Here is a 16,967-nt window from a genome sequence, read left to right on the forward strand (position 1 = left end):
CAGGTTGCTTTATTGGGATCTGAGCAGCGCAGCCAGTTAGTTTTTTTTGCATCTGTCTCTTTTCCACACTTTTCCACACTTTTCAACCTCCTCCTCTCTCTTTCTCGCTTTTTGCTGCTCTCTCTCTCTCTCTCTCTCCCGTCCTTCTCCTCCTCACAAATGCGGCTGTGTGACATTGCAATGGCCACCCGGTTCCTCGGGCAGGTCGCAGCCAAGGCCCACAAGTCCAAGGCCCGCCAGCTGCCTCTCTCGGTCGTTCGGTAACTGCACCCTTTTTTTTTTTTTTTTTTTCTTTTTTTCTTTTTTTTTTCGTTGCCAGGATCCTCTTGTGCTGAGCGGCGGCCGTTCCTCGCAGCTCCATTCCCCCCCCCGCTGGGTGTTTTGCTTTGGACCCTGGGCACACTCAGCCTCCTCTGCAGATGCACCCTCTGGCGCTGCTGTTTCTCGCCCCCCCCCCCGCCCGCCTTCGCTACAAGATCGAAGCCCGACGCTCCTTCCCTATTTGAATTTTGAACTTTTTTTTTCTTTTTCCCCTTTCCCTCTTGGCTCGCATTGCTGTTTGACGGGGCCCAGCGCTCGTACTCCCATCTTTGCTCCATGCTGCACTGATTGGCGCTGTCCGGCGGACGGGATGAACGGGAGCAACGGCCAACGAGCTTGAAGAGTGTGCTCTTTCTACGCGTTAACGATCGTGCTAATCTAAAGCACACAAAAACCAAAAAAAAAAAAAAAAAAAATTCAAAATCCGTTTTTCCATTCACTGAGCAGGAGTAGCAGCAGCAGCAGCAGTCGTAGCAGCAGTCGTATGGAGTGAACCTGCTGAGCTTGAACAGCGGTGCTTTCCCCCTCAATGGACACTGACCCCACACGCCTGGGTGGAACAACCCCGCCTGTGACAAAAAGTGGGGTGAAAAACTGACTCCTCTCATGCTGCTGCTCTTCGCTGGCTCTCGTCTTCATCCACTCGCCATCTCTCTCCTCTCTCTCCTCTCTCTCTCTCTCTCTCTTTTCTTTTGTCTCCCTCTCTTTCTCTCTTTGTCATCTCTCCTTGTACGTGCTCCGTACTCGCCCCATAACGCAAGCTCGCTCTGCGCGATATAAACCCTTTTTTTTCTTTTTTTTTTCTTTCTTTTTATGCAGCGTTCCCACTGCGCAACGCAAACCCCATCCCTCGTTGCCACACACACACACACACTCACGCACATGCACACACTCTTTCAATGCGATTCGGAGGGTGATGCGATGGAACAGCCAATGGAAAACCCGCCTTCCCTTCTCTCCACTCAAAACTCTCTCCACCAAAAAAATTTTGTATTCAGAATGTTTTAACTCGTCACTCATTTCTGCTTTTTTTGAATCCACAACAAAAAAACAATACAAAAATACGACAACGGCATACCAATGAATCAAACCCACACAGGCAACTTTACAAGGAATTGTACAATGTGATTGTGCAGCAGTGGACGGCCATGACGGTCGTCATCATGCGTGGACTGCCGGCACACCTCGACGCGCAGCGGAATGAGCTGCAGCACAGCATGGATAAGCTGAGTGCGTTGTACAACAAGCACCAGGCCACCCTCAGCACGACGGAGGACGCTTTCAACGCAGCCGTGTACGACACACTGCTCGACCTCACGCGCGAGATGGCAGAATATCTGTCCGAGGCCTTCTTTGGGTGCGTCAGTGTCTTGTTCACACCGGCCCTCGCGGACACCAAGGCGTGCGTTGCAGACGTCAAGTGTGTGCAGCTGGCGACGGTTGTGCTGTCCGATCCGCAGGGGGTTGTCACGGCGTTCCAGAAGGCAACACACTCGATTGCTCGGCTCGGCGAATCCGTCTCTCGTGTTCGCGCCGGCTATCCGCCACTCGACTCGCCCCTGTTCATTTTCATGTCGGAGGCGTTCGATCACTTGAACACTGTGAACAGTGAGCTTGCGAACGCTGTCAACGCGGCTCTTCGTGTCATTGTCAACATTCCTGTGCACGAAATTGAGGCCATGAGCGAATCTCAGCGCCACACGCGCGCCGTCACCATTCCCGAGGTGACCCATCTGATCGATACAGTCACCCTCGTCATCACCGTTGCGGAAGACGCGGCAGCGCACATCCGTTCCGAGCAAGATGTGCTAAAGGACGTCTCCCCGCTGTCGCTGTACACTGCACTTGCCATGCAGTCTGCTCAGGCGGAAGTCCTCAAGGAACAGCTCCACCAAGAGAAGGTACAGCAGATTCGCGACTCTGGCGCTGCGGCGCGTGTCAGCCGTCTTCGTCTGGACGACAAGGCGGTCGTTTCGCAAACCGTTGCAACGCTTGCCTCAAATGCGGACGAGGTGGGCGTTCACCTCCACAACATCCAACATAACGTTGCACAGCGTGACATTCGCAGTTTGCGCATTGCAGCCGATGCCGCACGCCCGTCTCTGGGCGACTACTTCAAGACGCTGTCGACTGCGCTCCAAGAGGAGGAGGCCATTCTCAACAAGGACGTGCAGAGCAACAGCGCCAAGGCCACTGCTGCTGTGGCGGCAGTCAAGCCCAACGCAACGCCCGCAGAAGTGCGACCAGCAGCCATCGAAGCTCGCAACTGGCTTGAACTCGCCATCGAACGCCTTCAACCCACGCAAACCAAGCGTGCGTTTGACGGATTCTCCTCGCCAGCTTTCCTTCAACACATCCAGGCTGCGCGCAAGCACGCTGCTACGCTGCCCAACCAATCCACCCCTCCAAACTCAAACCTGACGCAGCCGTCGGTTGTGGAGAAGGTCGCAAACACGAACGCCGAACTCGTTCTGGCCGTTCAGGAGAAGCTGGTCGTGATGCGCGAGCACAGCAAGTCCGACCAGACTGCGCAGCAAGCTGTTTTCGACAAGGTCTCGGCCATTTTGCAAGAGCCAAACAATGGCGAGCTCGAGCTGGAGCTCTTTGACGCGCTCGATGCCATCGAAGATCATGTGGACGGCGTCATGAGCAAGATGCTCCCCTTGAGTGCAAGTGAGGAAACCTTGGTCGACCATGATGAAGACACTACCGCTGCTGCAGCCGCCGCTCCGCAGGCCGGTCTGATGGGTGTCGTCCCCGTTTCCGTCCCGACGTCCACCAGCTCGGGCAGTCTTGCTGACTCGGCACGAGATCTCTCCAAATCGGCTTCGAACAATTCGCTGACGGCGACGCCTGGAGTGACTCGATCGTCCTTCTCCGACTCGTCTGGCCGTGATTCCATTCGTCGAACCGGCGACAAGGTGCTCATTCAAGGCTCGTCCGTGCGCGAGTTTGTCAACGGATTCCAGGAACTGTCTCATTCTGAGAAGGCTGCGCTTGCTGCGGACAAAGCCGCCGCCGCTGCGCCGGCCGCCACTCCCCAGTTGCAAAAGTCTGAGAGCAAGAGCTCTGTGGGGGCCTCCAGCACCGTGGGCGCCAACACTGTCGATTACATGTCGCTCCGACGCCACGGCAGCACCCAGAGTCTCTTTGCAGAGACAGATTTGCCACAATTCGAAACTGGCCCTCTCGGTGAAGATCGCGTCACCCTGGGCACGCTCAACCAACTGCTCAAGCGCCTCACCGACCCCGGCTCGATCGACATTCTTTTTACCAATGCCTTCATTGTTGCTTGCTCCAATTTTGTGACTGCCGAGCGTTTCATGGAGAAGATGATTCAGCGGTACGTCCGACTCAATCATATGCTGATTCTGTGCTTGACTGGTTTCTGGGGTCTCATTGTTTTTGGTTGTGGTGGTTTCATCGATGCTGTGCTTTTGCTTCTTCCATTCGCCTGCAGCTACTACAACCCCTCTATGCTGGATGATACCGATGGGTCGGAATACGACGAAGCCACCAAATATCCGATTCAAGAGCGCGTTTGCATCATGATGTAAGTTCTGCGTCTGATGGCTGAATGATATTTTTGACGCTTTTATCGGAATGCTTGACCAACTTGTTGGTTATTGCCTGTTACAGCAAAAAATGGATTGACGAAAACTACGATCCTGAGGAACCTTCGATGCTTCGCGTGCGTGGTCAAATCTTTGAGTTCTTTGACAAAGTCTCGACGCAGCGCGGCAACCAGAACCTGCTGAATATGATCAAGCGTGCCATCGAAAAGAAGGTGCGCAGATCGCGGGTGTTGTGTGGATTGGAGGGCAAGTTGCCGGGGGGCGACGCGTTGACCAAGATGCGCTCACTTACCAACCCCACAAAACCAAAAAAAAAAAATCGTGGATCTACAGGAAATCAAGGTTGAAAAGACAAAGGCAGAGGCTGCCAAGCCAAAGAGTCCGGTCGGCAGTCTTCAAGGCATCAAGGCAAGCGGCTCCAAGTGGCGGATAGCAGCCAAGCTTCTTCGCATCGAGTCTGTGCTGCATTCGGACGACTACGATATTGCAATTCAACTAGCGCATATGAACGCGGAACTGTTGAAGCAAATCAAGGTAACGCATTCTCTTCACGTGTCGCTCCATGGTCGCAACGAGTGTTGTTCTCGCTGCGCTCATCGTTACGGTTTTGTTGTAGATGAGTGAATTCCGCAAGTTGGCGTGGACCAAGTCGGATCGCAGCACCAAGTCAACCCACGTGCTCGCCATGATTGAGTTCTTCAATCGCGTGTCGGTGTGGGTCGCGTACTCGATTCTCAAGGAAAAGAAGCTCAAGCGACGTGTCACCACGATGAGCAAGATGGTTTCCATTGCTTGCGTGCGTTTTTGGTTACTTTGTGATTTTGGCCACCCGCCCTGCTGTTTTCTGCTTGTTGCTCGTTGCTGACCTCGTCCATGTATTGGTTCCATGCAGTTCCTGCGCGATCTCAATGACTTCCAAGGTGTCATGAGTATTCTTGCCGGCCTGTCGATGGCCAGCATCAAGCGTCTCAAGTGGACGTTCCGATTGATGCCGCGTCGAACCATCAAGGTAGGCAGGGGGAGGGCGGTTTGCTTGTCTCACCATGGCTTTGGCACCTCGCGAGACACCCAAATGAATGACGCTAACATTGCATGACGTTTTGATACTTGTAGCGACTGGAAGACTTGGAGAAAGAAATGAGCTCGGAGCGCTCTTACTCTGTGTATCGCGCGGCTCTTGTTGGTGCTCAGGGTGCGCGTATTCCGTTCCTGTAAGACCTTGTTGGGAGGATTTTTTTATTACTGTCATTTCTGTTTTGGTCAACCCGCTGACTCGTCGGATTTGCCATGTCAACATTTGTTTCTGCCTTGCAGTGGCGTGACCTTGTCGGATCTGACCTTCATCGAGGAAGGCAACGCCGATTACATTGACAAGAACATTAATTTCGCCAAGCAGATGATGTTCTACGATGTTGTGACCTCCATTCAGTCGTACCAGCGCCACGCGTCGTACACGGTTGAAGAAGCCCGTTTCCCCGTTGCTGAGAGCATCGACCTGGCCAACACTGAGATGAACGAGAGTGGTTTGTACGAATACTCGCTGCTGATTGAGCCAAGGAATGCCAAGCGCAAGGAAATCGTCTGAGCTTTTGCAAGATTTGTTTCGTTCGTTCGTTCGCTCGTTCGGGCCATCTCCGTGCTGGGTTTTTCTTGTGTGGCTGTACTCTGAGTTTTGTTGTATTTGTGTTCGCTTTTCTGCACATCCATTTTGTTATTATTGATTGGGTATTCACCGTCCTTGTCGGCATGCGCGTGGCTTCGCTGTGGCACGTGCAGCATCTGCGTGGCGCGCGTCGCCTGTAGACCCATTACTCTTTGGTTTATGTGTTTGTTTTGCACTGGTTTTTTTTTTTTCTGCTTTAGTTTTCGGCTGCGTTTGTTTGTTTTTGTTGTTGCGTTGTTCGTTTTGGCTTCAAGTGCTATCGGATCCCAAATATAGAGTCAAAATGTGATTGATACAATCACGGCATTCTACGTCTAGATCTAAAAGTACATGGGACAATCATTCTTGGGTGATTATTGCAGCGCGGCAATAACTTCGGAAAAGGACGTGACAAACCAGTCGGCGCGTTCCTGGACTGCCTGTCGCCGAACGTTTCCTCCAAAGCCAATGAACATGTCTGCAGGAGGTCGTGCCTCGAGATCGGTGATGCCATCGCCGACCATGATGGTGACTGCATTTTCGTGCTTGGCCTTGATGAGCGCCACAGCTTTGCCTTTCCCGCCGCTGATCGGCACAGAAGCAGATGAATCGAAAAGGCAAGGTCAGACCACTCTGCAACAAGATTCAACAGCCACCACAATCGCTAAACAGGCCCAGCACAAACCTTTGCGAGGTCAGGGCCTTGTCGTCAAAGCCCGCGTAGCTGCCTGCTCGGATCGCACAACCAAGCACACACAATCAGAACTATTTAGTGGATGCTGCAATACGGAGCCACATGTGACAGGTACAATAGACTCAGATTGGCCTACCAGTCTCGTTCTCAAAGAGGATTTGGTTGGCAAAGACGTGGTCGGCGGCAATCTCGAGTTCATCGATAACAGGCGCGATCATTTGTCGGAATCCTCCAGTCACGACATAGACGTCAACGCCGCACGCCTTGAGCATCTCGACCAGCTCCCTGCACAGCGGCAACAACGACAACACCAGAAACAATTTGAGCAAAAGCATAAAGCATAAAGCATCAAGCATAGAACAGTATCAAGTGTTGCCATACTTGACGCCAGAGGTCAGGTGCGGCGGATGTTGTTGCAAGCAGTCGTGGATGTTTTGGGCACTTGGCTTGATGAGATCCAGTCGTTGCTTGAGGGCGACCTGGACAAAGCCAAACACCAATCAACGGCAAACAAGCTGAGTCGGGGACTGCACCAACGAAGCCAAGCTTGGCTTTGTGTCAAAGCCGTCGTATTTTTTTTTTTTTGTTAATTCGTCTTTTTGTGTGTGAGATGTATTTTCGCTTGCGCACACATGGCGATCCAAAGCGAAAAAGCGGGGTGGGCAGCTCCAACAAAGCACTGTGGCCCGTTCGCCCAGCGCGCCAAATTTCGCTTCCACCTGCTTTTTGATCATCTTCTTCTTCGTCTTCTTGTTCTTCTTCTTTCATTCTGCGACTGTCGCTCGTTCTTCTACGAAACAGCACACAAACACAAATAGAGCGCAAGAAGACGAGCGCAAGACTGTACCTGGAAGGGCACCGCGCCGCCCATGGCCTGCGAGGTGAGCTCGGCGACTTGCTTTCCGACACCGCAGAAATCAGCCAGCACGTCAATGCCCTGGCACCACCCAAAAAAAAAAAATGGGTGAGTCAAGCAAGAGCCACATGGAACTTTGCCAATGGTGAGTGCATCCTCATCCTCATCTCGGTGCAGAGAGAGACAGAGACAGAGACAGACAAAGAGAAATGGCGGGAAAACGGGAGCGTGCGAATCGCCAACCGCATTTTAGGGTTTTACCTCGAACCTCACCCCGCACACTGCTCGCTCCGCCGCGCTCAGTGAAGGGTCTGTTCGCTAGTGGTGTGCTTTTTGACTGTGCATACTGCAAATGCTTCGGGGCAGTGACTTGGAAAAGAAGCGAGAGAAATCAAAAACTCGCCTCAGTGCGGTTTGAGTGTGTGCGCAATCACTTAAAGGCAGCGCAGATAGGAAAGCAAGCCCCAGCAGCACCACCCAGCCCCCATGACAAGTGACAACGACCAGCAGACCAGCAGACCAGCACAAGCCAACGCCGAATGGGGGCAAGCGGGGGTGGGAAGGGGAAAGGGCTGGAAGCCACGTCGGCCGAGCAATCATGAACGATGTGCCCTCACTGCCCTCACTGCCCCCGTCCCCTCATCCATCCAAACGTGCTCGCGGAAGTGTCATCCGACAGTGAATCTCAGCAACACCAGGGAAGGCAAAGATCCAACATGCGGTAGGAAAAAACAACGAAAAGCTCGAATAGAAAAAAAAGCCGGTACCTCTTCTTGAATAAGCGTGCTGTCCACGTCAAACACGACGCAGCGAGCCGACTTTAGCAGATGCACGATCGAGTCTGCTGGAGCAACCATTTTTTGTGTTGAATGAAAACGAGTAAACTTTGGTTGAAGGAGACTGACTGAACGTGAGTACAATTGGAGAGCAATAAGAGTGTGTTCACTCGTCGCTTTGTATAAGTGAAGTCTCTTGTTTCCCTATCATCACTCTCATCATCAACCCATGAATGAAAACGAGTAAACTTTGGTTGAAGGAGACTGACTGAACGTGAGTACAATTGGAGAGCAATAAAACTAAAGCTAGCTCCAAAAGGCTCAGCAATCAAGCGTTGTGGAAATTCGTCCTTGCTCGCCATCTCTCGTCATTCTTGCGCTCTCTCGCTCTCTTCGAACATGGTCAATTGTAATCCAATGCTCTGATCGGTTCAACATGCTGTGCTCATACGAGTGAAAATCCACAAGCAAAAACAGCCATGAGAACGACAAGTGTTTCACTCTTTTTTTCTTTTTTTTTTTTCGACTTTTCCACTTGTCAATCCAAAAGAGCAAAACAAGAAAGACAAACCCCAAACATCATCGCAATCGCACCACAGCCCAATCCACTATGGCCAAGAAGAAAAAGAGCTCAAAGGAAGAGCAGCAACAGCAGCAGCAGCAGCGTGACAGGAGCAGCAGCAGCAGTGGCAGCAGCAGTGGCACTGCGATCACCGGGCTGCGTCCACATGACGCACCCCAACAGCAAGCACAGCAGCAACTACAACAACAAGCACAGCAGCAGCAACAACAAGCAGGAGTGGGTCCTGCATCCGTGCCACCGCCGCCCCGCGACGTCCCAATGCCAGCGCCATCTGCGTCCGATGCAGCAGCAGCCGTGTCGCAGCCGCTCTCCATCAGCGGACCCACCAACGTCAAGCGCCACCTGTCGCTCTCGCTCGACCTCGAATGGACGGGCGCTGAGCCCCTCGACATTTTCCAGCTCGTCTCCAAGATTGGCGAAGGGTACGAAACAACAACAATGATGGCTGGCTGTGCGATTGACCAGTGGCGGCGGCGGGATTGTGTTTTGCCAAACTGAGCCAAACAACTACGCAAAACAACAATAGAAAGGGCCGAGACGCCGCATCATTCGCTTGCGTGTCTTGTGCGGCTCATTGCGGCCATTCAGAGCTCATCGCAGCGTGGGGGCTTGGGCGGCGTCGACGGTGGTGGATTTGAGGGATTGAGAGAATGAGTCGGGACCGAAACGGCGATCGTGACCATCCCCCACCTGACTGTTGAAGCCTTGGTGATTGTGCATGTGAATAGCTAATGTGCTTTTATTGTGTGTGTACTTCTGGTTCTGTTGGTTTTGTTTTTCACTTTTTGGCTAAGGTCGTTTGGATCGGTCTATCGAGCGGTGGATCGCCGCAGCGGAGGAGTGTTTGCCGTCAAGTTGGTTTCGCGACAACCAGCAGGGACAAACTCGCTGTCTCCGTTGTCCAGCATGCCGGGCAGCCCAGTTTCGTCGTCGCGTCACAGTCCGTCCACAGTAGCCGCCGCAGCCGCAGCCGCGGTCTCGTCAGACCTGCTGACGGCAGAGTTGGAGAACGAGCTCAACATTCTGAAACAGTGCCGACACGCCAACATTATCAGCTACTATGGCTGTTTCCGCTCGTCCAAGCACATGTGGTTGCTGATGGATTGTTGCGTGGGGAATGTCAAAGACCTCGATCAATGCAAGCCGCTCGCGGAAAAGCACATTGCCGCGATTGCCGCGTCGGCGCTGCATGGCCTTGTCTACCTGCACGGCAAGCGCATTTGGCATCTGGACATCAAGCCCACGAACATTCTCATTGCTGCATCGGGTGTCATTCAACTGGCCGACTTTGGCGTCTCAAAGATGATTGCGGTGCATCGCCGATCGCAAAACGCCAGCAACGGGACTGGTGGTGCCGAAACCAGTCCAGATGCATCCGAGGTCTGGGAGCCCGCGGCTGGGAGCAAGCTGTACATGGCTCCGGAAGTGCTGCAAGGCCGCAACGTTGCATACGACCATCGTGTGGATGTGTGGTCGCTTGGCATTTCGTGCATTGAGCTTGCCGAAGGCCAGCCGCCGTATTCCGAACTGCGCCCAATGACTGCTGTGCGGCACATTCTCGAGCAGCCAGCCGCAAAGCTAGCCGACGTTGAGCGACTGCGCAAAAACGCTGCCCGTGAGGCAGCCAAGCAACAAAAGCTCCAAAAGCGCTCTGCACAGCGAGTCAAGTCTGACGATCCGAAGACGGCAAAGCTGATGAGCGAGGCTGGAATCAGCCCGACTTCGGCCGAGTACATGCAGATCGATCAACCAACCGCTGGGAATGAGCAGGATTTGTGGCTGCGGCGGCCATCGAAGCGCTGGTCGTCCGCGTTTGAAGACTTTGTGGCGCAGTGTCTTGAGAAGAATGCCCAGGAACGGCCTGCCTCGTCTCAAATGGAGACTCACAGTTTTGTCGCCCACGCGCGCTGTGACGGCACGGTGATGCTCAAGCGGCTCAACTCGTTCAAGTCGACGCGAGACGCCATCAATGGCGGTGACCCGTTGTCTTCCGACGTTGTCCAGGACTATGAGGGAGCCCCCACTGACAACAACAATGAGAGTCAGACGAGTTCATTGGCGGACGATTCGGTAAGCGGCGGGAGTCGTTTTGCAGTTTTTGCAAATGGATGTTACTCGGATTTTATTTTATTTTTTTTGCTCTTGCTGTTGCTGTTGTTGTTGTTGTTGTTGTTGTTGTTTGTTGTTGTTGTGTGTTGCTATATCTGCTCACTACTTCCTTCGGGTGCTGTTGATGCTGTTTGAACTAGCGCTTGAATGCGAGCGCATCTCGGCACGCCCTATCAACGTTCCCAGCTCCCAAGCGCATCCGGGCCTACACAACCGAGACCACGTCGAGTGCCGTTTTGGTCGACTCGCGGCTTTCGACGTCGTCCGTGTACTCCGATGCACCCAGTACCCGGTCGAGTGGCTTTATCACCAGCCGAGGCAGTTCCGACCGATCGCCGTTGCTTGCCAAAAACACAAAACTGAACGCCGGACGCCCAGCTATCCCTTACCGCCAAGACGATAGCGTGACTGTCAAGTGCTCGTGTTGCACCATCCTTTGATTCGATGTTGTCTGTTTGCTTGTTTTTGCTTTCTGCTTTGCGGTTCTGTTCCATTTTATCCACCCCGCTCCGCTTTCTGCTGCCACCAGTAAAATCACTTTCACAACCACCACCGGTTGGATGTGGCTTGAAGCACAAGCACATCTCCAATCCGACAGAGCTCAACAAAACAAAAAGAACTGCTGCTGGGAAGCAGAAAAACTATGGTACATTGAGCATAACGAAAACAACTACATCTTCTGGTGACGAAGGAAGAACTGAGCAGCCGATCGAGCCTCGGCTTTTGGTACAGCCTAGCCACAAGCAAGCACAGAATCGCCCAAATGCGACATGATGGTTGGATTGAGAGGTGAGTGAGAGCACCGTTCAGAAGCAGTAAGCACATGCAGCAGCAGAGCACGAAAGCATCACCACCACCCTGCTCCACTGCTCCATGCACACCCCAAACCAACTTGCAGACTTTCGGCACTCACCAATTCGTTGATGCAGGTCTGGAACTCGGCGAGCAGCTGTGAGCATGGCTTGTCCAAGTGGTTGTTTTGCTTCCAGCAGACCATGAGCTTCTGCATGGCGCCGTCGCACAGATCCGAGCCTGTGTTACAATGGTGGATGGTTGGTGCATTGCAAGTCAGTTCGTGTTGATGGTTGTTGCGCGCCAACGAGCGCTCAATGCAATGGACGAGCAGCGCTTCAGAAGGACGAGATCTGTCCCTTTCGCTCCTCTCTGCCTCTCTGCCTCTCCACGGCGATCTCGATCGAACGGCATGGCTTGCTGTGTGTGTGTGTGTGTTGGCTTACGATCCATGAGCGATTCGCGCAGCTTGGCGGTCGGAATCTGCCGCGTCGCAATGCTAATGTGACGGAACTTGGCAAGCGCTGGTCCCGATGGAGCCAACATTGGTACTATCGATGAGGGGGGAAAAGAGAGACTGCTGGAAGCGTCGTAATATGAATGAATGAAATGATAGAAGTGAATTGTGTGAGGATGGGGGGTGGACGAAGCAAGTATAAAGACAATCAACAAAGGGGAAGAAAATCAATATATATTATGTGGAGAGGGAAACAAGGATTGAAAAGGCTACAGGTAGATGCGGCGTAGGTGCGCTGGAGTCGTGATTATGTTGCACTGCGGGCATACTTTCTTGGCGCCGAGCGTGGCGAGCCAGCATTGTTGACAGTGCACGTGCCAACAATTGATGGAAACGGCGGGATTTGTGTACGGCTCCATGCATATCAAGCACTTGTGTGCGGCAACTGTGGACGAGGCCAGCTGCGTCTGGAGATCGCGAATCATCTCTTTCAGGGATTGCATGACTATAGAAGCAGAGGACGCTTGCTCGCTGCCCGCGGCTGCCACAGCCACAGCTGCTGCTGTACCGGAACTGCTGTCGGCAGGTGCCCCTGCTGGTGCAGGTAGTGATAGTGCTGCACTGGCAGTAGTGCCGCTTGCATCTGTCATGGATGTAGCAGTGGTGCCTGCCGTGTTCACCATTTCAAGATCGTGCTCTGTGAATTGTGCAGTGCCGTAGACGGCGCTATCGTCTTGGTCGACATCCAAATCCTCATCCTCGTCCTGGTCGTTAACATCCATCTCGGTGCCAGTGCCAGTCGTTGACGCGTAAAGTCCCGATCCAGAGTGCAGTGGATGAGCGCCTGACGCGGCTGACGATGGTGGTGGCGGTGCAGACGAGCTCAGAATGTGCAAAGCGCCCTGGTTTTGGGCCAAAAGCGCGGTTGCGCGGACCCGAGTCTGCCCGCACCATTCGTATGTGTCAAAAGCATTGCCATTGCTCGTTTCAGCAGCCGCGTCGAGGGCGTCCAGGCGTGCCATGGCCGCACCACCACTGTTCGCGTTGGTATCAGCGGCAGCAGCGGCAGCGGCATTGCCTGCCTCGCGCGGCTGGCCGAGACACTTGTCAATGTGTGCGTTTATCCTGTCCATGTCGCCTCGCAGCACTTGATCGCAGATGGGACACCTCGGCAGCGCGCCCAGCATCAAGTCGCCGCCGTCCAGCATCGACATGTGTGCTGCGCCGCCGCCCGAGCCGCCGCCCATCCCAATCCCCATCCCCATCCCAGGACTGGCAGACGCGTGCATCAGACCAGCGCCACGCCGCCGCTTGGGCGCGACAGGAGCGACTGTTCCGTCGTTGACGAGCTGCGTGTACGTTTGCGTGCGGAGTTCGCGTCTCCGTCGCACGCTGTCGAGCACCTGGCGGCCGTGGTCGACCGCAGTCATGGCAGACAAGCTGTCGACCTCCATGCCACGGCCACGCAGCTGCTGCGAGTGCGACAAGACGCGTTGGCGCGCGTGCACGGCGGCCTCGCGCTTCCCCAGCGTCGCTGCAGCCGGTTGCATTGGATTGAGATGGATTTCGGGCTGAAGAAGAACTACAGTAAGACTGTTGTACTGGTTAAGAATAAGAAGTGGCGATGAGCAGAATGAATCATCATGATGAGGATGATCAAAGCGAAACTGAACTGGGGGGTTTTTTGTTGCTCAGATTGTCTGTCTCAGTCGTTCAGTCTCTCTATCTTTCACTCTCTGTCTCACTCACTCTTTTGAGCCCGCTCGCTTGTTGGCATGAGCGATCTTGACGCAGTCAAACGCCAGCACCGCTTCATCTGGCGCGATGATGACCGGCTTGCTTCAACTGGCGCTGCAGCTGCTGCTTCAGCTTCGACTGGTGCTGCTGAAGGAGTGATGACGGCGCGGATTGCATGGGAGCAGCGACTGGCCGCCCGCTTCTACGATCGACTCTTCAAGGAGTACTGCCTCGCAGACTTGCGCTTCTACAAGGAAGGCCGGATTGCCCTGCGATGGCGCACTGAGCGCGAGGTGCTTCAAGGCCGAGGCCAGTTCTCGTGTGGCAATCTCAAGTGCGCGACGACGCCTGCTACAACTACTACTACTACTACGACTACGATGCCTACTACTGCTGCTGCTAATAGTACTACTGTGACGACGCATACCCGTGCCGGAGCTCCAGTGGGAGATGCTGGATCAGGCCGCTTGTATACCTGGGAAGTCAACTTTCGATACGAGGAGAAGGGCGAAGTCCGCAACGCGCTCGTCAAGCTGCGACTGTGTGGCGGCTGCTCGGACATGCTCAACTATCGCAAGCAATCCAAGCGAGCCAGGTCGCCAGACAGGCTGGACGAAGATGCATGGCACGAGATGCAAAGCTTCAACCCGGCACGACCCCGACGCCATGACAGCAACCAAGCAGTCGAAAGCAGGTCGTCGTCGTCGTCGTCGTTGTCAGCCGACCACCACTCCGCGAAACGGAGACACCGGCGTCGGCGAAGCGAAAGTGATGATAGCGATTTGGACGATGATGCTCCGCTGGCAGACACGGGCCAAAAATCACATCGACGCCGGCGAAAAGCACGTCTCGAGCACACAGATGAGGAAGACAAGAAGGAGGAAGGGCAGGACGGCGAGACTGCTGCTGCAGCAGCCACTGACAGCCCCGAAGAGAGTGCTGCTAGTGGCGCGGATATCTGGAGCAAAGCGCCGGCAGTTCAGCAGGATGATCGAGAAGAGGCTGCAGCCAACATTGACAGCTACTTTGCCAGTGTATTTCACTAGCAGCGTTTCAAGCCTTGTTTTTGAGTCGCATTGTCCAATGTATTTATTTCTACGACAACCCACATGAATAAAAGCGTTTCGCTCGGTGACGGTTTGGTTGAAGCAATGAAAAGGCTGCTGTCGCTCAAACGGAGAGGTTCCGCACAGCAGCGATCGCTTGATGCTCTTGAAACAGACGGTAGGTAGGGCTTTCGCAATAGTGCTCGCTCACAACGATACAGCAAGTACATGTTGACTTGCACAGTTGGATATCGTGTGACCGACGCAGTGACTTGTTTGAAAGCAAGACATTCTCCCACGTTGCAGGAGTGTGGAAATTGTCGAAACTGGCGCCCGGTGGTGGTGTTTGCAAGGGACGTTGACAAGAATGTTGCAGATGCTCGAACATTGCAGTTTTGGCTCATGTCGTCAGCCGCAACACTTCAAGGTAGTCGGCAAGTGCGGGGCTCGTGCAAATAGATTTCCACGAATGGCCAACATGTCGCAGCCTGTCAGTGAAGACACACACACACACACACACACAACACACACACACACACACACACACACACACACACTGCACGCAAAACGCACGCACGCGGCGGCCTGCTTACCACTCCCTTTCAGTCACACGGAGCAATTGACTGGTCGCAGGCGGATCGAGAGGAGCAATGATTGGAGGTCGAATCGGACTGGATTGGCGGAAGTGGGCAACGACGCCTTCAGCAACGTGGGCAACGACGCCTTCAGCAACGTCCCGCCAGTGATTGGTGCTCGTTTTGACAACAATTCGGTCAGCGGAAAGATCAAGACTATGCGCGACGACGGGAGCGACGTGCGCAATGAGCTCGTGGAACAGGCTCAGTTGCGCTGCAAGATGGACTGCGTTGTTGCTCCACCGCTCGGCATTCAGTACAATGACGGCGGATAGCGTTCGATACTCCTTTCCAGGTGGCAACGGCGGGCCTTGTTCGGAGGGCGCATCTTCGCGACCCGCGGAGGCAGGCCTCCAAACGCTCTCGGTCGGGGTGCAAGCAGGTCGCAACATGACTAGCGTTTTGAGCAGGCGAAGGAGGCTGGCGTCTGCGACTACATCGTCGCACACGAGAACGATGGTATGACAGGTGGATAGCAGGAACAATCCCACGTTCAATGTTTCTGCCAAGTCATGCGTGACGGTGGCGCCGCTGTTGTTGGTGCTGCAGTTGGAAAAGTGAAGCATGGGCTGTGTGTCCATGAGAATGGTGCGAACCGGCCCAACCATATGCGTGTGAATGCCAGAGGTTGCCAAGTGTGTCGCGGGCTGGCGTGGCGCGGGTGGTTTCAGCGCATCGCTTGGCGCAGCCCCGACAGTGCGTCGGGACGACTTGTACTTCCACGTCGCAAACGGTGCGGTTGCACTAATGGCAGCTGCGACCTCTGCGGTGGCCGGGGTGATGGGGGACTGAAGCAGAGTGGCAGGTCGACCCAGAACAACGGCAACGGCGTTCATGAGCGAGGACTTGCCAACACCCGAGCGCCCCAGCACGCCGACGACGTGATAGTTGCTGACGTCCGAATTGAGCAGAATGGAATGGACGGGTTGGAAGCTGCTTGACTGCACAGTGGCGGGAGGCGGTAAGAGCTCCAGCGGACCGCCGACAGCTGCGCGGCCAATCATGTGCCAGGTGCAAATCGAGGCAATGTGGTTGTGATGTGACGATCCAGACGACGACGGCCCCGGAGCAGAGGATGACGATGCGGCAGAGGTTGAGCTTGCCTGGCCCTCGCTTGTGGAGCTCGCCGACGACGACGAGTGACTCGACTTGGTCACCAGAACTCGCGTTGGCGCGGTCGTTGTAGCAGATGTTGCAGCAGCAGCAGCAGGTTGAGCAGCATGGACGCTGCTGCTGCTGGTCGGCTTGGCAAGCACGATCGGTGTCGTGAGCGGCTCGCTGCCATCGTGTTTGGCGCCACCCGACCGCCCGCCTGGCCCTCCTCCTCCCCGTGGGCCACCCGACGCGGGAGACTTGTGGGCGCCACTGGCATTGCCCCTGTGTCTCGATCCGCCGCGGTCTGGCGCGTCGCCAGCGACCGGCTTTGACATTTCCTGTTGCTGTTAATTCTGAGCAAAGGAGAGTGCGCACCGTTTCAAGAAACAAAAAAAAAAAAAAGCAAGATGGTTGGATATCGTTCTGTTACTACCAGAGTGTGGTTGAAAGGAAAAGAATGGAAGAGGAAGCAAACAAACAACAAAGAAAAAAAAAAAAAGTACAAAAATCCCAAAAGCAAAAAAAGAAAGCTTGCTCGATGCAGGGATCGAACCTGCGACCGTGGCGTTATTAGCACCACGCGCTAACCAACTGTGCCAATCGAGCTAGGCGCTTCTCAACTGCGCTTGTGAGTCTACTGGGCTGAAGG

The 16,967-nt window shown here is 54.3% G+C and overlaps 7 protein-coding genes and 1 non-coding gene across 8 annotated transcripts; 3 read left to right on the plus strand and 5 right to left on the minus strand.

Moving 5' to 3' along the window:
- Positions 1 to 38: 38 nt before the first annotated feature.
- CAOG_00820 (hypothetical protein) lies at positions 39 to 5,860 on the plus strand. Its single transcript, XM_004365634.2, has 9 exons — positions 39 to 260; positions 1,421 to 3,664; positions 3,782 to 3,874; positions 3,961 to 4,108; positions 4,230 to 4,430; positions 4,513 to 4,692; positions 4,789 to 4,905; positions 5,010 to 5,107; positions 5,211 to 5,860. The coding sequence occupies exons 1-9, from the start codon at positions 160 to 162 to the stop codon at positions 5,479 to 5,481; spliced, it is 3,453 nt and encodes a 1,150-aa protein (XP_004365691.1). The 5' UTR covers positions 39 to 159; the 3' UTR covers positions 5,482 to 5,860.
- On the minus strand, positions 5,783 to 7,985 carry CAOG_00821 (phosphoserine phosphatase). The gene is made up of 6 exons (XM_004365635.2): positions 7,856 to 7,985; positions 7,080 to 7,169; positions 6,614 to 6,711; positions 6,369 to 6,517; positions 6,224 to 6,266; positions 5,783 to 6,123 (listed from the first exon to the last, which is right to left on the minus strand). The coding sequence occupies exons 1-6, from the start codon at positions 7,943 to 7,945 to the stop codon at positions 5,913 to 5,915; spliced, it is 681 nt and encodes a 226-aa protein (XP_004365692.1). The 5' UTR covers positions 7,946 to 7,985; the 3' UTR covers positions 5,783 to 5,912.
- A 405-nt stretch (positions 7,986 to 8,390) lies between these two features.
- On the plus strand, positions 8,391 to 11,109 carry CAOG_00822 (serine/threonine-protein kinase cst-1). The gene is made up of 3 exons (XM_004365636.2): positions 8,391 to 8,869; positions 9,242 to 10,517; positions 10,697 to 11,109. Exons 1-3 carry the CDS (start codon positions 8,475 to 8,477, stop codon positions 10,994 to 10,996), a joined length of 1,971 nt encoding a protein of 656 aa, XP_004365693.2. The 5' UTR covers positions 8,391 to 8,474; the 3' UTR covers positions 10,997 to 11,109.
- Positions 11,110 to 11,140: 31 nt separating this feature from the next.
- On the minus strand, positions 11,141 to 11,937 carry CAOG_00823 (hypothetical protein). The gene is made up of 3 exons (XM_004365637.2): positions 11,795 to 11,937; positions 11,470 to 11,588; positions 11,141 to 11,289 (listed from the first exon to the last, which is right to left on the minus strand). Exons 1-3 carry the CDS (start codon positions 11,892 to 11,894, stop codon positions 11,227 to 11,229), a joined length of 282 nt encoding a protein of 93 aa, XP_004365694.1. The 5' UTR covers positions 11,895 to 11,937; the 3' UTR covers positions 11,141 to 11,226.
- An 85-nt stretch (positions 11,938 to 12,022) lies between these two features.
- Positions 12,023 to 13,415, minus strand: CAOG_00824 (hypothetical protein). The gene has a single exon (XM_004365638.2). The coding sequence runs from the start codon at positions 13,353 to 13,355 to the stop codon at positions 12,075 to 12,077; it is 1,281 nt and encodes a 426-aa protein (XP_004365695.1). The 5' UTR covers positions 13,356 to 13,415; the 3' UTR covers positions 12,023 to 12,074.
- A 103-nt stretch (positions 13,416 to 13,518) lies between these two features.
- On the plus strand, positions 13,519 to 14,677 carry CAOG_00825 (folate-sensitive fragile site protein Fra10Ac1). The gene has a single exon (XM_004365639.2). It carries the CDS (start codon positions 13,581 to 13,583, stop codon positions 14,586 to 14,588), a length of 1,008 nt encoding a protein of 335 aa, XP_004365696.2. The 5' UTR covers positions 13,519 to 13,580; the 3' UTR covers positions 14,589 to 14,677.
- Positions 14,678 to 14,988: 311 nt separating this feature from the next.
- On the minus strand, positions 14,989 to 16,653 carry CAOG_00826 (hypothetical protein; the record flags this gene model as incomplete). The annotated part of the gene is made up of 2 exons (XM_004365640.2): positions 14,989 to 15,076; positions 15,182 to 16,653. 2 exons carry the CDS (start codon positions 16,651 to 16,653, stop codon positions 14,989 to 14,991), a joined length of 1,560 nt encoding a protein of 519 aa, XP_004365697.2.
- Positions 16,654 to 16,850: 197 nt separating this feature from the next.
- On the minus strand, positions 16,851 to 16,924 carry CAOG_09316. The gene has a single exon. It is a non-coding gene; the product is annotated as a tRNA-Ile (tRNA).
- Positions 16,925 to 16,967: the final 43 nt, after the last annotated feature.

Source organism: Capsaspora owczarzaki, assembly GCF_000151315.2.
Source record: "Capsaspora owczarzaki ATCC 30864 unplaced genomic scaffold supercont2.1, whole genome shotgun sequence".
Taxonomy (NCBI): Eukaryota; class Filasterea; order Ministeriida; family Capsasporidae; genus Capsaspora; species Capsaspora owczarzaki.